General features: G+C 36.6%; 1 protein-coding gene across 2 annotated transcripts in view; it reads right to left on the bottom strand.

The window, feature by feature from the left end:
• LOC125231052 (protein bowel) overlaps window positions 1–18,669 on the bottom strand; it is a 33,222-nt gene that overhangs the window by 8,615 nt on the left and 5,938 nt on the right. For both annotated transcript variants that reach the window (XM_048136396.1, XM_048136395.1), the window contains exon 2: window positions 12,077–12,977. In XM_048136396.1, coding sequence (XP_047992353.1) covers window positions 12,077–12,960 — 884 coding nt within the window. In that variant the 5' untranslated portion in view covers window positions 12,961–12,977. The remainder of the gene's footprint in view (window positions 1–12,076; window positions 12,978–18,669) is intronic.

Below are 18,669 nucleotides of genomic sequence, written 5' to 3'. Positions count from 1 at the left end.
CTTTAATGAATGTGCAGTATCCAATCAGTACAGTTTGAAATATTATCAACCTGACTTAATGACTATTTCTTCTAATAAAGGTTTGTTTAGCTGACTAGTCAATACGCTGCTTTTAAAAGCTTGGGAACGGAATTTTTAGTGCACTACTTTCAAAAATTGTTTGTATGGTGTATCTTAAGAAAATGAGTTCAATGCTTTTAAACTTTGTAAGTTCATAAAATGGTTGTTTTAATTTTCAATAATATTGAAAATGGCCGTAAACGATGCTTGACGAAATAACGTGTATTCACGGAAGAGTGGACCTTGTTGGTCCATTAGCATAATAACCAATAACGGCATACTTCTGCGTACCATTATTGATACAGAGTGAGAAAAAAGTTAATCGAAAAATAATAAAGTCCGCATTATAGGGTTGCGTAGTTTCACGTTACATCATTTATTTTCTGTTACCAAAGAAATTCTGTATTCATCGCGCGGCGATATAAAAACTAAATCCCTGACGCCGGACAGGTACGAGGACAAAAAATAAATGGAAAATACTAATGGAGCGCGGCAAAGAGGTTGGGCCGGGCGCGGTGCGGTAAGTTACCGTGAGATTGGAGCTCGCGTTTTGATATTGTGCTGTTACTCGTGGCAGCACGTTTCTTTTGCTAACTTTACTACTCAAACAGTAAAAAGTTCAAAACAATAACTTAATAGGAGAAAATGTATGAAAACTATATTCAAAAAGAATTTTGCTCATCTTTACCAATCATGGAAGCTAATCATTGGCGTCAAGTGTTTAGCTTCTTCAGATGTAGAAGTGCCAATTAAATACCTACACATATTTGCTAGCGAATGTATAAAAACGTCGATGTTATCGTAAATATCGTCATCCATTGATTGCAGCTATTCGTAGATCAATGAATCGTTTTTTTGATATGTCACATAGGTATGTAAAGTTAACTTAATATTTTTATAAACGTTCTTTTAACCTCCTAGTATTAGTATTGCTTTTTGTTAATTGTTAATACGAACTTCTTTATTCGTCTTTATAACAAATTTAATTTTAAAGAAGACACCAGACGGTTCTTTTTTGTAATTCTCTGAGGCTGTAAAGACTGGTCCCTATATCGTACCACAGTCCGCCAAACACCGGTTCTTGCGCCGGCGCAGCCCAAGCGACGTATTGGGAGCGACGGCAGGCCGCTGCCGCTTCACACTCAATTTCACCTCTGACGGACGCAAACATTTATTGTGCTTCGTATTTGACTTCGCTGTTCCGCAGGTGCTTTACTAAGACCGCTTTTATAATACCTAAACTCGTTGTTTTTAGTATTTTTATGTTTTGTCTGCCTAAGTTTATATGAAATTTCGGTCACCTAATATGAACTCTATAATAATTGATGATTACTTTCTTCCAAATAAGAAATGCATTAAGTACCTATGTTAATATACCATGCAATATCTTTGTTAGCTGAATTCCCAAAACTGTATCATCTAAAACTAACTAGTTTAAATTATAATATTTGTATTAACGTAAATTATTGAATGATAAGTAGAATTATTTGAATAATTAAATTATTTTAATGTGTCTAAATTAAATAATATTATTTTAAATTGTTAATTAATTATATTAACAAGATAAATTGTAGCATGTTATTATTTAAGTCTGCAAAAAATAAAAGGCTTTTTTATTTTTATTTTATTTTATTTTATATGAACTCAAAAGTGCCTGATGGACTAAAACATTTCTCAAAGTTCTCCACTACATCGGCTTTGACTGTACACTATCCATATAGAATTTTACACCCAAAAACGACTTTTAAAGTGAAAAGTCACAATTTAAAACCTAAAATCATGACTTTAGTTAAAAAAAAACACGCCTACAAGAATCTAGAGCAATTCCAGTACACATAAAAATTGATAAGATTCAAATGAGAAAACACACCTGTATCATAAAAGTAAATGCTTTAAAAAAGAAAAGAGACGGATCGATTGAAGTAGCTTAGGAAGTGATACTTCAACTTGCTTAAAACAAGTTCTACTTATCAGATTTATAACTCTGGCAGTTGATTCATGACGGTCTCAGCTTGTAATTACGTTGAGGTCTCTCGATACCATTAATCAAAGTATATTGATAGATCCGAGCTATGTACAAATCCAATTAGAGCTGAGATCCTTCCTACAATTTTCTTATATTCAATGATTTAAGATTTACGATAGTCAGACGCACTGCAATTAGGCCAATGGGAAGAGTGTTAATTTTGGTTTAGTCGTAAATTTGGTTTTAGTACTGAGTGTAATTGGCTCTAATCGTCTATAATCGGCGTTTGGTATTCAACATTTGATGTGGTTAAGTCACAACAAGATTGCTCTTAATAAAAATTTTGACTAGCGACTTAGTAACCACTAGTTGATTTCAGCAGGTCAGTTTATTTGATCCAGAGTATACACATTTGTAACCAAAGTCAAATTTAGTAAACAAATTTATTTCGTTTTAATACTGATGACGATTCAAATGAATACGAACCTAAGACTGGTCTTAAGTATCGAATTGAAGATTAGTTCAATGGTACTGATCTATTTCAACTCTCAGCCTCCAATGACGTGTTTTACAAAAAAAGCCTACGAATGAGTTATTAACACAATTAAAACGTTTAACAGTCTCATTTCAATAACATATTCTGTAGATTGTGAGAAAAAGGATTTTACAAAGCCACTAGACATTAATTCAGAGCATAGTAATTGGTCTCATTAAGCTCGAATCTAGTTCCAATCCTGTCTCAAGTAATAAATGTTTATTGCTTTCCGAAAAACTTCTTAGTCGATCAATGCTTTTAATCTCTCATAAAATCGATCTACGCGCTTAAAGCAGATTAAAGATGGTTGGTTGGCTTAGGCAGAGGTAATAAATAACGTGATTATTTCCTTTTGAAACTGGCTCCGCTATATTGTGAGGCTTTTTTCGAGTTAAATCAACCGAAATACCACTTTGTTAACGGGATTAAGAAGACATAACCGGTGAGTAGATTTTTTCTGACTTTATGAAACTGCTACCTTTCATTCGACAAAAGATGTCTCAGATGAAATTATTTTCGTCAAAAGGGTTTACTTACGTGCGTGATTTTGTTCGAATTTTAAAATTCTTTTCTCACGGCAATGTGCTTGAATAAAGGCTTTGTAATCGCAATTTAAATAGACGCATGAAGGAAAGCCATGGTTACGCGAGTCAAGGGTTCAAGCCATCAAGGACAACCGGTTGAAACAGTATGGCTTTTAAGCCCCGTGGTGGCTATCTAGGTACTTACTTTTAAGATACCATCAAGTATTTCTTATTTTTCATGTTGTTGAAGTACCTGGACGTATGTACGTCGCTATCAAAAGTTTTTTTATAGAAAATCTTTCTGACAAATAATTTTACTCTCTTCTTTAAACAAAGCTATAAGTAATAGAATTTACTCGTACATAAAAAATGCAATAAATATTTTTCACAAACAATTCTTTCTACTTATATAAAAATCTCTACCAGGTTATTTAACTTCACTTGTGTGGCTTGTGTACAAATATGTGCTGCGTCAGTGTGTGTGCTGCTACGGATTTTATCTGAGGTAGACGTCGTCGTATGATAAATGATCGTACAGAAAGTCGCCTCAACCTCTTTCTTCCGTAACTTCATAAATAACAATGGTATAAGGCTTAGGAATAATTTCAAAACTTGTTTTTGGGGACAGTCAAACAGCCATTTCGTTTTTTCGACGTCTACTAATGTTACCACGTCACGGGTCAAAAGATAGGATTCCTTCTAATATAAAAAGTATCTGTGAGAAATTTTGTTATTTTTAGATAACAATCATGACAACGCTAACTATTATGGTTCTATTACTTAATCATATCCCTTCGGCAATATTACTTATAATAAATGTATGTAAAGAATGCGGCATTAAATATTACAGACACGCATCCTAAAGTAAAAGAAGCATTTCGTAGTGAGACCGCATTCTTGTAAAAGGTTCACTTAGTCCTTTTTAATATAGATAAAATGTTAATATGAAAAGATGCAAGAGCTACCAAGCATTGTACAGGTACTTAAAATTCCATCTAGCGTTATCCAGGTTTCTCAAGGCATGGTTTCGAAATAGTTTCACAGGTAACGTTTACTATTAATTACAATATTCACATGCAAATATCGGAGGGTCGGAGAGTCAACAAAGCGTCGTCAAGCAGTGTGGGCTGGTTAGAGGCCTTAGGTACAGTACCGGTATACACGCCGTCACGTTTGTTTGTTCAACCGACCGGTCACTGTTTGCTCTGAGACTCCTCGAAAGCACTCGGAAATATTTTGAGCTAAGAACTCTTGAGCAAGCAATAAGTGCCCGGTGTTGAATTTAAGAATGAACGGAGTACGTAACACACTTTTGGATGGACAAAATATTGGAAAAGAAAAAATATGTGGTAACGAAGTTGGAACACAAGGACACGGAAGATAAACGAAACAATAGATAGAAGTTAAAGAAAAACTTGATAAATCGGCTAAAGGAAAGTTGCTTTAGATTTATACTAAAGCACTAATGTAATGATATAGCTACTACAACTTTAACGGCTTTTTAAAACTGGATTAAGTAGCAGAGAAATGCCAAATCGACGATAAGCATACGTCTTGTCAACCCACGCGGTAGGAACCGAGATAATATATCAGCTTAGTCATTTTGACCGCTGAGAGAATTGAAAGAAGAACTAAATTTGGTTGCCTGGTTGTTTAAGGCTTTTACCTCCCGTTCTTGATTTCGACATAATGTTCAACACTATTCCTATTGTTTGAACATGGACCACATACCACGAACAACTCATTAATAACATTTAAAAGAACGTCTACAAATTCGAAACGCCGGTCATGCGAAACTCTATTGAATTTTTTCGAAAACTTAATGGATGAAACAATTTTTATTCACACTTTAGTATTCTGAACCTATAATACCTATATAATATTTTGATTAAAAACTTGTAAGAATATCAAGAATATACCTCTGAGTCGGATTATACATTCCTCGTGGGATTAGCGCAAAAAACCTCGTTCTCAATAGCTACCATTTCGTGCTGGGAATTTATGTTGTAGATGACCTCTGTTCATAATGCTATGGTGCACTGCACACGGAGTTATAAGCTCAATATATTTGACCAACCCGTGAAATAATTTGTATTCGTTTTGAAATAGTTTTAATAGCTTACATCAACAAAGAATAACCAGACTGTGTAAATGACTTCTTGAGGTTAACTAAACTGTATAAATAAAGGATGGATGACCAACAATTATGAAATAAAACTACTTTAAACAATAAAATGATGGGCTAAAAAAACATTAGAACCTGAATCACGCGAATCCTAAACTTAATTGGTTCGATGCAGCGACAAAAACTCTTTTGCAACCTAACACGCAAGCGTGTTAAGTATAATTTAGATAGTAATAATGCTTGTCTGTATCGATTCCATAAAATATTGCATCTGCTATTATAGTTTTTGAGGCAGCTGCTATTATAAAAGCGGTTCCTAAACGGACCAGCAAATTTTTGGTTTTATACTTGGAAGAATAATATTTTTGGTAGAGATAATTTTCATTTTCACTTTGTCATACTTTTTTGAAGTTAACGTGTATAAATTACGAATATACACAAACTTTTAAAAGTATGTAACGAATTGCGCAAGACAGAGCATGGCCAGAAAGAACTTTCAAAAGCCAATAAGAAACTGTGAAATCGACGAACGGACCGCGTGGTTGTAGCTAATTATTCAACATCTTAAGTCACGATTATTTCTAACCATACGTAGATACTACATGCACTTAGAAAACCTGCATTTGAATTAGTAAGAATTTATTAAAGCATCAGAAAGAGCTTTGTATATCTACAGATCCAGTGCTTCAGGCCAAGTCAACGCTAAACACTTAAGATCCTAAAATGACTATAATAAAAGTTCAAATTTTATTTAGTTTCGAAACCCGGTTTAATATATGAAAATTGGGTCTTAACTGGGTCGTTGATGCCGTTTTATTGTTATAACGATTCGATACCATTATGATAAAAATTCAGAGATCGCGTGACAAAACTCGGATCGAACGAAATGGGCCCAACAAATCCGCATATTGTAAATTTTTGCCACCAATTTGTAAATATTTTAGTGAAAACAGCGCCCGAGGATGCTCGGTGTTACGATTAAATTGGTATTTGCATGATAATTTCAAAACTTATCCGTAGGCTAAAGTGTTGTTCCTGCGACCGATTCCACCTGCCCGATTTGATTTATTATGGATTCAGTATTAATTTGATATCCCTTTTTGCTGAGGCCCTTGAGCTATCTGAGCGAGCGAGTGGAGGACTGCCCAAGCCCTATTATGTGGTGGTCTCGGGCGAATCATAATTGCATATGAGCGCCGAGGTAAAATTATGTTCAATGCAAAAATATTTTTATAAGGACTTGCTTGGCAAGCGACGCTGTCGAGAGTAAATTAATGAGTATTTAATAATATCGATGAGTATTTTTAATTACTGTTTCATCAACATCAAAAATCCGTTTATAAGAACCCTTTTGCAACTTATTTTAGTACTAAAGTTTCTCTAGAAGTCTCCATTACTTTAATATTAAGTCGACGTTAAAGCACGTACCTCAACTCGTAGACAAGTTAAACGTAATGGGTACATGCGACGATAGCAAGTTTTACGTCTAGCGAGTAAACCGGTGGATTCGTAGAAACCACGAATACTTATTAGTCTTATTACACATCCGAGTAATAATATGCTCCAACGTTTAACCATATACGCAATCTTGATTTCGGAATAACTACACTTTAGAAACTAAATGTAATTACGCTAACCCGTCCTTTTGAATATTAATGCCGATACCGCATCTTCGGAGCGATCTGCTCATTATTTGCTCACTTTTTATCGAAAAATTAAGTGGTCGAAAAGTCAGATCGGAACTTTTTCGATCGATGGCGGATAAGCCGCGGTCGTTACGTTTCTTATTTACGTAAGGCCGGTTGTTCGTTAAATATTCATGAAAATTTATCGGCGAAGTTCAATTCTCGACGAGAAATTTTCACATGGGATGTGGCATGTTTTTGCGAGCGTGATGGATTTTTGCGCGTATAATAACCGTGGCGTTGCTTGTCCTCTGAGACCTTCGCGTTAAAGGCGTTGTGGTTTCGGGTATTAATTATGGCGGGATATAATGGGCTGGTATTATGCAGGTCTTGTGCGGTGCATCTCGATTATACGGCAATCTTTATGTGCTCGCGACAAAAAACGTAACCACGGATAATTACGACGGAGCGGTGATGAACTCACATTCCTTTCCGTTTTGATGCTGAGGACAAATATTTAATTGGTTTAACCTCCATTTATTGTAGGAAGATCATGTCCATCATTTAACTGCTACGTATGATACAGACGCTCTGAGTATTTTATCCAAAATTTGCTACAAGTTGTTACTAAGTAAACAACACAAACAATATTTAGAGGGATCTTTTTAAAGTAGAACCGGTTCATAAATTTCTAAAATATAGTTTAGGCTTTTAATATTGAACTGTGTCTAAAATCTTAAAAGCATTTTGTAACTACCATTCAATACCTGACCGACAACTCTGAAATGATAAGGCGGAGCGAGTTCGAGAAGTATTAAATTGCCTTTGAATTTGAAGGTATAAAGACGGTAACGTCAGCATAGACACGAACCTAAGGATGATAAAGTATGATCGCAAAAAAGATAATCAAATGAAATTTAAAAAAATAAAAAAAATATTATGCTCTAAAATCCTTGAACGGAGCTTTTGAGTAGAGAGAGAGTAAGTAAATAAAAGGGAATACCGTAAAAATTAACTTTTAAGTAACTGAAAAATTATGAAATTACATGTGATTTGGTTCTTCATTTTTCATTAGAAAAATTGACAAATAGTAAGATGATATCAATAAGTTAGTAAAAATCTTTAAGATTAACTGAACAATATACTCGTACACTAATAATTATTAAATAACAATGCAACACAAACTGGGCTGTACAAAGTACATGCTTTATTAATTTCCAATTGTTACTAAATCTATTATATTCTGTGGTACCGCTTGTAACTGCGGACTGTACCAATCTTCTTACATTGCCGGGCCGACCAATAGAATCGGATGAGTCATCAGTATCTAAACTAATTACCAAAAGGAAAAAACACGAGTTGATGTGAGACGAAATCTCAGTCAGGCATTTGGGTCCATAAAAAATCATTACATCCGTAATTTGAAGTTATTCTGTTGTTACGAACTTTGCATAGGGGACTAACGAAAAATTGTACTTTATTTTATTTATTAAACGTCTTTATCAAGGGAGAAAAAATAGGATATCACAAATCCATACTATCCATACTAATATTATAAATGGGAAAGTGTGTGTGTCTGTTTGTTTGTCCGTTCTTCACGGCAAAACTGAGCGACGAATTGTCGTGATTTTTTAAGGGGAGATAGTTGAAGGGATGGAGAGTGACATACGCTACTTTTTGTCTCTTTCTAACCCTCCACTTCCCTCAAATGGATGGAATGGAAGTTTGTATGGAGCACTCCGCGATTTTTAGAATTTAGCGCGAGCAAAAGCTAGTAAAATATATTTTTAATACAGTCGCTCAAAAAGTGCCCGTTTTTTGGCTGTTTCGCGTGCGAGAAGTTGTATTTTACGCACTAGTGCGTAAAAAGTATGCGTTCCATTTTACGACTACTTACCGAGCTGTTTTAATATTAGTATATACGGAACTAAGACGGAATAAAACTATAAACATACTATTAAGTGAGTAATGTTTAAAACATTGATATTTCATTATGTAATTGTTTATTTTTAGTCATACTAAACATAATTTATAAAATGGTTTACGGCGTGTCTTGCGTGGGCGACGGTCGCGCGACGGTCGCGCGACCGTCGCCGTCGCGTCTCATACTTCCATATCGATAAGGTTTGATTTCGTATGCGTCTCATCGCCGTCGCGCGACCATCGCGCGACCGTCGCCCACGCAAGCCACGGCGTTATACTTTGAAAAAGTGGCTCATAATGAGTCGTGTAAACTACTGTAAACAGAACGTGAAATGGAACGAAACCTTAATATGTTACGCGATTTGTCATAATAATTTTATGTTATTTGCAATACTTCGAGGCATAAATGGTCGATTGAATTAAAATGTAGGTATGTATTAAACAATCGTCCCAAATCGTAAATGTTTATGTTTTTTATGGCACACAATGAAATAAATAAATTGTGTTGGATGGATAGCAAAATCTAAAATATGAACGCAACAAAAGCTTCAAAGCTTGAATTGTCAAAAAATGCGTCAATGTCACTGCGAAAATTGGGAGTTCGGATTGTTTATTGTTTTATTTCATTGTAGTAGTGTTTTTTCGCAACTTCAAACGAAATCAAATCTATCAATTTATTAAATATTTATGATTCAAAATCATCATTTATTGGTAAATTCTACCAGCCAGTTCTTTAACTTTTCTTATATCTTTATATCAAGTAAATATTTGTATGAGATTACTTTGCAAGTTTGCACTCTTGTGGATAAAATGCAATTTTGCTATCTGTTTTCAAATAGCAAAGTAAGCCTTTATCAGTTGGTGTGGTGGCCTTTAATTTTTCTTGTAATTTATTCGTACCAACATTACTAAAATTTAATTACTTCTTTCAAATAATATAAAGCTCCTTAATACTACTAATGGTTACTTGACTGTATCATAGCTAGATAGAGATCGACGAACTTGATTGACGCGATAAGATTGACAAGGAATTCCATCAAAAAACTATAGTAGATCTTTATCACAGATATTATTGTTTTACTGTCTGATACGGAGTTCTAAGTAAATTGACGTAGAAGTGTTAAAAGCGACTACAGCGTTATCGAAGTAATTAAGAATAATCTTTGTCCTGGTTTACTTAAATAAGTGCAATAAAAATTTTATCCTTACAATTCTTTGTTGTGTCTAAAACTGAGACGCAACATTTTGTACAAAGTTCATCCATACTTAATATTATAAATGGGAAAGTGTGTGTGTCTGTTTGTTTGTCCATCTTTAACGGCAAAACGGAGCGACGAATTGTCGTGATTTTTTAAGTGGAGATAGTTGAAGGAATGGAGAGTGACATAGGGTACTTTTTGTCTCTTTCTAACTCGAGCGAAGCCGCGGGCAAAAGCTAGTATAATATAAAACACAACAGTATGAATTCTGCAAATAGAGTCAGACCAAGCTAAGTTGGCAATGATTTCGATTGACCAAGGGTTAAGTAAACGTCATAATTTTCGGATCCCTTTTATTTGACATAATAGGGATGACGACTACATAAAGAAAATGGCATTCTGTTTAGTCCGTCAGTTAGATCGTCCAAAAATACTAATACTAAACACATATTTTTCGCTTTTTCTAATCAATAAAAAAATACAAAGATATAGAGCATCAAAATAAATAATGGGTTAAATTGTGGCGTAGGCGAGAGGCTGGCAACCTGTCACTGCAATGTCACAGTTTCGTTTTCTTTCAACCCCTTATTTGCCAAGAGTGGCACTGAAGCTTTAGTAGTTTCATGTGTTCTGCCTACCCCTTTATGGGATACAGGCGTGATTGTATTGTATGTGTATGTGATAGAGCATCAAAGTTCCGGAGTGGTGGCTTGATGATGACGTAACTTCTAAGTAAAAATTGTAACTAGGCGTGAAGTCATGCGAAACTTCAACGCAATGTACCTGTACCTGTCGTCATTTTTCGTTTACGAGAAAAAAGAAAAAAATACGTGTCTAAAATTCTTTGATAATCTGACTGACGGACTAATTCGTTTTTTTAGTCGTTTCGCCTATCATTGAAAGCACTACACAGACATAGTTTTCGAGTGCCTCATTACCAAGTACAACGAGTCCGCTGAAGATTTGATAACCCTAACAAATAATGCGACTTAATGTACATAATAAGTTTTGTAGCCAGTGTGTAAAAGTCATAACTATAAATAAATACATAATTGAAAGTCATGATGTTATGATTACCAGATTATCATTAGTCGTAATACTTGTAATTCTGAAATGGTTAATTTTTCAGGGTTTTCATTAAGGTCATTAAAAAGATATTTTACTTAAGTTTGTTTTATGGCAATCCTGAAAAGTTGCGCGTTTCTGAGATAAACCAAATTATGACGAACGAAAATGTGGACAAACGATACTTAAGACTTTATGGGAACCAATAGAGCCCCCATAACTTCACCGGCAATGCTGTCAAAATTGCTACCAAGTTAGCTTGGTACGGCTCTAGGCATTCTAGCATCCGAAACGTAAACAAAAACGGTAACTAATCCTTTGAACTCCGCATCTAAATTTAACATAAAGGTAACCATCATAATTAATCAAGACTTCCTAGTAGCCAACAATCGGGTAGCTTTATAAATATTCCGTTTCCAAGTAGCGGGGCGGATGCACTCGGCTTAACATCTGCAACTCGAGTTACACCGGCTGCTTTACGTGCATATAAATTAGAATTTTATACGTATAACCAAGTATAACTATGATCAGCGCGGCAGAAAATTAAAATGTGCAAGAAGCGGATACGGCCGTAATTACTGGTTATTATAAGTGCATGCGTTGACTACCTGATACCTATAGGCTCCGTATTATAAAAATAGTTGTGGACACACGATGGCGCCCTCATACTTCTTAGGTCTGATCACGCTAAGATTTTATGTCAAAAGTCAGGTCAAGTAAAGAGCTTATAGAGACATGTGTGCATTTTTACTGCGACGGTCTTGTGCCGAGTTAGTTTGACCAGAGTTAACGCGAAGTACCTATAATTTCCTAGTGTATTAGATATCTATCTTTTAATATTTTCATCATGCTTCATGTAACAGCTAAATTTTTACTTTTTTGAATTCATTATTATGTATTCTAAGTTTGATTTCTAAAAAACCTGATGTTGACGCAATAAATTGACCGTATGTTGCGTTTTCATACCAGATTTTGCGGCGCTACATGGTACTTGCGAGTATCTTATAACTATGCTTTACCTAATAGAAAAATGATCAGTAAGTACATGTCTTACCTGTGGTCTCGTAAGTGGTCTTGCCGGCGGAAAGCCTTGCCACAAATGTCGCAGGAGTATGGCCGCTCGTCGGTATGCGTCCGCTCGTGTATCAGCAGGTTGTAGGACTTCGTAAATTGCCGGTTACAGAATTTACATATAAATTGCTTCTTCGGTCTAGATGCTCTTCCTGGAGCTCTTAAAAGCCGTCTGTCTAGGTGGGGATGCATTTGGTGCGGTCCAGCACCGGGTGGGAATAAACCTGCCCCGGGAAATGTAAAACTATTCGTGGCAGTTGGTGATGGACCTGGAGCACCAAGGAAAGCACCAGGCGGACCGTATATAGGTGGTTGCGAAGAACCATCGGTCATAATTCCCTCGATAGATGACGCGCGGTGGTGGGGTATGAGCATTGCTGCGGCAGCTTCTCTAAGAGCAACTTCTTTTCTTTTCTCAACCATCATAGCCATTAGATCAAAGGAATTCCTTTTTGGAAAATTGCCAGATACTCTATCGGGGGAGCCTTTGGCTGGTTCGGTTCTGTCCCGATCTAACATTCTTTCTCGTTCAATAATCTCAGAGGGTATTAAGGCTGGGTGCATTTCATTGGGATACATCATCGGATGCATGGCTCTGGTTGGGACAACAGGGACAAAGGCCGACGATTCTCTATGATTTGATGAAAGCAGTGAGCCTGAAGTCATCTGTCGATGATAAGGTAATGGTGGGGAGTCGAAGCTTCCGCTAGGGTTTCTGCTATTAGATGATGGTCGCTGAGTCGCTCTTTCAGCTGAACTTGCCAAGAACTGGTCATGTCTCGAGCGTAAGGGAGCTGTGACAGGTGTGTCCGTGACAGGGCGTGGTGTGGACGCCCGAGATACAACCGTGCTTCCATTTTCCGACATCACGACGTAAAATTAATCTGCAAACAGAAGAAAAATTACATTAGGTTTGATGTTTGTTTTTAGCTTCGTGATCTGAGATATGAATGTATTTATTTATCTATTCAATAGTTCACGTAGGTCACCTCACTTGTGTTTTCTGAACGATTCTTATCTATATTGGCTTTCACTTGATCGTAAGTTTGATAAACGATCCCAATGCGACCGGTTGCATGTTCATAATCTCCCACCAGTTAAAAGCTGGTGTTGACCATTAAGATTTATGGATGGAGAAACATGCTTAATTAAGTAGCTCTACATTGTTTCCAGGTATCTATTAACATAAAATATTCATTATTTCTCACGTGGTCTTCGTACATTTTTCAAAGTGCCTACTAAGTGGGTAACAGTTTGATGCAGAATAATTGATTCCAAAGAGTTCTTCGTCTGTTGCTAAGTATAGTGACTAGGTACAGTATATAATATGTGGAGTTACAGCAACGATTCTTTACTATGTGACGCTTTAGACAACATCGATGTCTACTGTACCTAAATGAGACGTGCTGTTGTTATGAAAATTTTCCATTCTGTTCACTTTAGTAGCATTTCATTGATTTATCACTTCAAGACATTATAAATTAAAAAAAATCTTAAGTGATAAGCCGATAATTTTGAGAGAATACTAGAATAGTAATCCTATTAATTATAGCCTAATGCATCATTCAACAGTTTCGATTCCGATCAATTCTTAATTGGCTTCTGGTGATATTAGACATGTAAATGATGATCGGATTTATATTTTAATACCAGTATTGATGTCGATTCATTCATGAATAAAGTATGATCACTGTTATTCATTATAAAACTGAAGTTTTTGGACAGGATTATAAATGAGCTAGTTAAGTCTACATATTATTATATTATGTATATTTCTTGTGTCCATTAGTAACACAATGCTTTGTTCTGTATAGTCACAAATTATATCTTTATTATTTACATTGTACCTAACTGCTCTATTATTGCCATGAACTCATGTATCTTTATAATTACTCGTACGTTTTGAGTTTTTTTAATTCTCTGATATTTTTATTCCTTTTAACCCATTAAATCTGTTTTCCTCCATTCTTCACTATTTGTATAACCTGAACAACGTCTCTGAATAGAGGGCCATCACCGGATTTACGAGTTGTCCGTCTATTACCAACTGAAATTAGTATCCCGGGCCAGTGACAATAAAACTGACGCTCCGTTTTACTGCCGTGGTTGTATAGCGCGTATGTTTTCGTAAGATTTCCGGTCCCTACGACTCGTGTGAGATTTTATGTCTTGCTGAGTTTTAATGGCTGGTAATCCTGCTGTGATAATTATATATTACGAACGGGTTTTTACGGAAGTCGCGAATGATACAAAGTTCATGCAGTCGTCCTCACATATTGTTTCTTATTCTCCTTTATGGCCCTGACGGAAGATCAGCGTTGGCTCCAGGCTAACACCATGCTGAGTCAGGACCATTTTCGTGTGTATGTGTACCTTTAATTGTTAAGATAGCTTCAGTCTACTTCATATTCTATCCAACTTTTTGTACTATCGCGTTCGCCGGAGGTTGAGCATTTCTTAACGAGACTCGTTTGTAGCCAAAACTCTTAAGGCGTCACGCCTCTTTTATGACAACCAATAAGGGTCGTGCAGTAAGTATATAACGTCAGTATTGTTTTAGGGTTTTGACCTGAATCTCTCAAACACGTGTTTGTTGACCAAACATCGTTGTCAGTTTATCAGTTTCATTTTAAACGTCCTCCTGCCAACAACGCTTTCCCCAAGTGACTAATACCAACCAATTTGTTAATTTTAAATTAATTTAAAATTAGCCAGCATGCCAGCAAATTTGAGTGAGTTGGAGAGGAGCAAAATAATAACCCTATGGGAGCAGGGATGCAATAAGTCGGAAATTTCGAGGCAGTTAAATGTGGCGGTAAGTTCATAAACTCCATTAATCTAATCTTTAGGATTACTCATAGAGCCCCCAACCGATATACGACCCATTGTTATTTTAAAATTTTGAGATATATAAAATAATGTCTAATTTTTAACCCCCGACGTAAAAACGAAGGGGTTTTATAAGTTTGACGTGTCTGTCTGTCTGTCTGTCTGTCTGTTTGTTTGTCTGTCTGTGTGTGTGTCTGTCTGTGGCATCGTAGCTCCCGAACGGATGAACTGATTTTGATTTAGTTTTTTTTGTCTGAAAGCTGAGTTAGTCGGGAGTGTTCTTAGCCATGTTTCATGAAAATCGGTCAACTATGTCGCGGTCGGGGGTTTTTTCAAAATTTTAATTTTGTGGTTAGGTTATATGTAGATTAAGAGGAAAATAATTTAAAAAAAACTTGACATTATACTTTAACTGTGACAAAATGGGTTCGCAATTACGAGCAGGAAGGGAATGTGTCCAATAAAGTGCGACGTCCTCCACCTACTATCATCACTCAAGCCGGCGTGGATGCAATGAAGATAGCTTTTGACGAAAACCCGTTTACCCCTACGCGGCAATTTGCAAACCAATTTAACTGCTCCATGTTAACCGTCCGGCGAGCCCTTCATAAAGCCGGCATTCACCACCGTATTCCGGCCAAGAAGATAAATCTTACAGACAATCATAAGATAGCACGTTTGAGATTCGCGACTGAGATGCAAGAATTCGATTTTTCAAAAGTCATATTTACGGATGAAAAAACTTTTCGCTCTAGTCAACATGGCCGGCGCCATTTATGGCGCTTGGACAATACGCGGTATTGTGAAAAAAACGTGCTATCAAATACTGAGTCTGGAAGGGTGACAGTTAACATGTGGGGGGGGGGGGGGGGGGGGGGGTTGGATGACTGCTGACGGTCCTGGTGAGCTGGTATTTTTACCGGAAAGGGCCACTGGGGAAAGTTACCTCTCAGTACTGAGAGACGCAATGCTGCCGTCGGTTAGCGCTATCTACCCGGCGACAGAAATGCCCCAAATTTTGTTAGTACACGATAACTGCCCCATTCACAAGTGTCGAATAGTCTCGGACTGGATACGACAGGAACCTGGGCTAACAGAATTACAGTGGCCCGCTCGCTCACCAGATCTCAATCCTATAGAAAATTTGTGGGCCATTATGGTTCGACAGTGGGACGTGAGACAGGAAAGGACCAAAGAAGCACTCGTCGCACATGTTAAAGAGGTTTGGGAATCGCTAAGGGGGACTAATGTGTGTGAACGCTTGGTAGAATCCATGTCAAGGCGGTGTGTTCAAGTGAGAGATGCCGGGGGGGCCATGACTAAATATTAATTTTCATCAGATGCCTTTTTCACTAGGCCCACAAATTTATAATTTGACATATTGTGTTACCCATATTACTTAAAAATAAACAAGTGAAATAAGCGTGTTGCTTGTAAACGAAATTGAACCACAGGTAGCCTAGTAGACCTATATAAATACTTTTAAAATAAGTAGTTTTATTATGTTTTTATTTGTATGTTAATATAGTTGAATGACATTTGAATAAAAATGGTAGTCTTTATGTATTGCTAAAATAAACATTAATTTTATAAATCGCCATGTGACTTTTCCTAAGAACACCCTAAGTATTAGAGGTAGTGGACATGTTACTACCAGACGGTTTAGCACAACTTGCGTTGTCGCGCGCGGCGCGAGTCCATACATCAAGCGCGACTTCAAGTATGGACTCGCGGGCGACAGCGCCAGTTGTGCTAGACCGGCAGTTGTATTCACTACCATCGGACAAAAAATGGTGCACTTCGTAAGAAACCGGACGATATCTATAACCGCCCAGCGGGTTGTCCGGCATCCCGGCATCCGGCTAGTTCGAGAGTTTATCTTACAAATAAACTTTGATACCTTTTAGAGTCACGACATTTTGTCTATTCAGCGAGCGTAGCGTGTTGCATTTGCTCTACTGCTAAAATTAAGTAAACAAGGGAGTATCAAGTAGGTAAACTTAAAAATTGTGAACCTTAATCCACAAACATAAGGTTTATTTTGGTTTAAATCGAACTCTGATAAGATTATGATGGCAATAGCCATAAGGGCCCTTTACCTATGGACGATCACATATTATAATTACAGTGTAGAGTGGATCACGTTAGTCTTGGAAAAAATCAAACTAATAAAGAAATTAAAAAAAACGTAAAATGATTTATTATAAGTAGACAACTTCTTACATACTAACCTTAGCCTATTCTAAATCTATATTATTCTACATAATTATATTAATCTAAAACTCGCCGACGAAGAAATAAATAAATAAGAAATAATTTAAAAGTCTCTTCGTCGGCGAGGAATTTCGATTGGCGCCGAAGGTTGCTGTCGCCGCCGCCGTGACATGGGTGTCGAAGGCGGAGGCGGGGGCACCTCAGCTGGCGGCATCACGGCTGGCGGCGCCCGGGAGTCCCTGAAAACAAGCCAAATAAAAGTATAAATTTAAACACCTGCTAATGGGTAGGCATTTTTTAAATGACTTAAAACAAAGATTTTAAAGTTGCGAAAATTATTGTATTTGCGCAGCTGTGCTGTTTATTCTTTTGTTGCTTTGTTTTCCGAGCCCATAATAAACTCTCAACTGTCGGCACCACACAGCAAAGGTTTTTAAGAAATCCGTTCTTTTTTATTAATACTGTTTACACGTGTTAGGCTCTTTGTTATCAATGTTACCATATTTTTTGTCGCTCACAAATTTTAAAACTGTAAACAAGGCAAGTAATTTCAATATCATATAAAATCACTGTGTTCAATTAAGGTGTTACTAATGCGCGCAATTATGTATACGAGGGATGGAAAACAATGATGTTGGTAAAAATCTAGGATCAACACTTTAAACGTAAAAATTTACAAAAAAACCTATAAGAAATAACGTAATACTTATTTACCTTAAGCATAGGGGCAGGGGCTGCCCGCAACCCCAACAGGTGCGGGCCTCCTCCACCACCTCCATGCTGTGAACGCTGTGAACATAAAATAAAACAATTAATTATTTATTTATTACTACACCGTGAACGTGGTTACCATGATTATTATGATTATTAGTTGCTGTGAATATAAAATGGTTATTTGTTTTAGAAGGGGGCAAAATTGTTGTCAAATGCCGAGCAAGCAAAAGATTCCGATATTAAACCGCGAGTGTAGCGAGTGGTTGACAAAGTGGAATCTTGATCGTTGCATGGGTTTCAAGGCTCGAAGGTAGCAAAATTCTTACGCCCTCCCCAGTTACACACAATGTCTTTCATCACTCTTGCAATATAAAGATGTTTAATTAGATTTTTCATTTTTAGATTAACATTTAGGTTTATGATTTTTATTATTGTTTTTATTTTAAGGTAAGATAGTTCATAACTGAATGCTTATCTTATATTTCAATAAAACTCTTAGTTAGTAGTAAAGTTAAATACTGTACTAGAAGCAAGTGTGATGAGTGTGAAGAGAGAGTGATGAAAATACAATAAACAACGAAAACTTGTTAAAGTTCTCACCTGGAGGGCCGCAGCGTCTGCCGGCATCGGCATCGGCAGTCAGTTTCAGAATCCTGAGGTCTGCTGCGCAAATAATAAAAAAGTGGTTAAGTGCATTAATTTTAACTTGCACGATTTTGAGACATGTTAAAATCTTTCGGGTTATTGAGGAACACGGTGTTTAAGACTTATTGATCGAACACTTTCTTCTTACCTTACGCAGCACAACCGCCTTAACAT

Source organism: Leguminivora glycinivorella, chromosome 11 (genome assembly GCF_023078275.1).
Source record: "Leguminivora glycinivorella isolate SPB_JAAS2020 chromosome 11, LegGlyc_1.1, whole genome shotgun sequence".
Classification (NCBI taxonomy): Eukaryota; Metazoa; Arthropoda; class Insecta; order Lepidoptera; family Tortricidae; genus Leguminivora; species Leguminivora glycinivorella.
The sequence above is the reverse complement of the archived record's forward strand: the minus strand, read 5'-3'. Positions and strand labels throughout refer to the sequence as shown.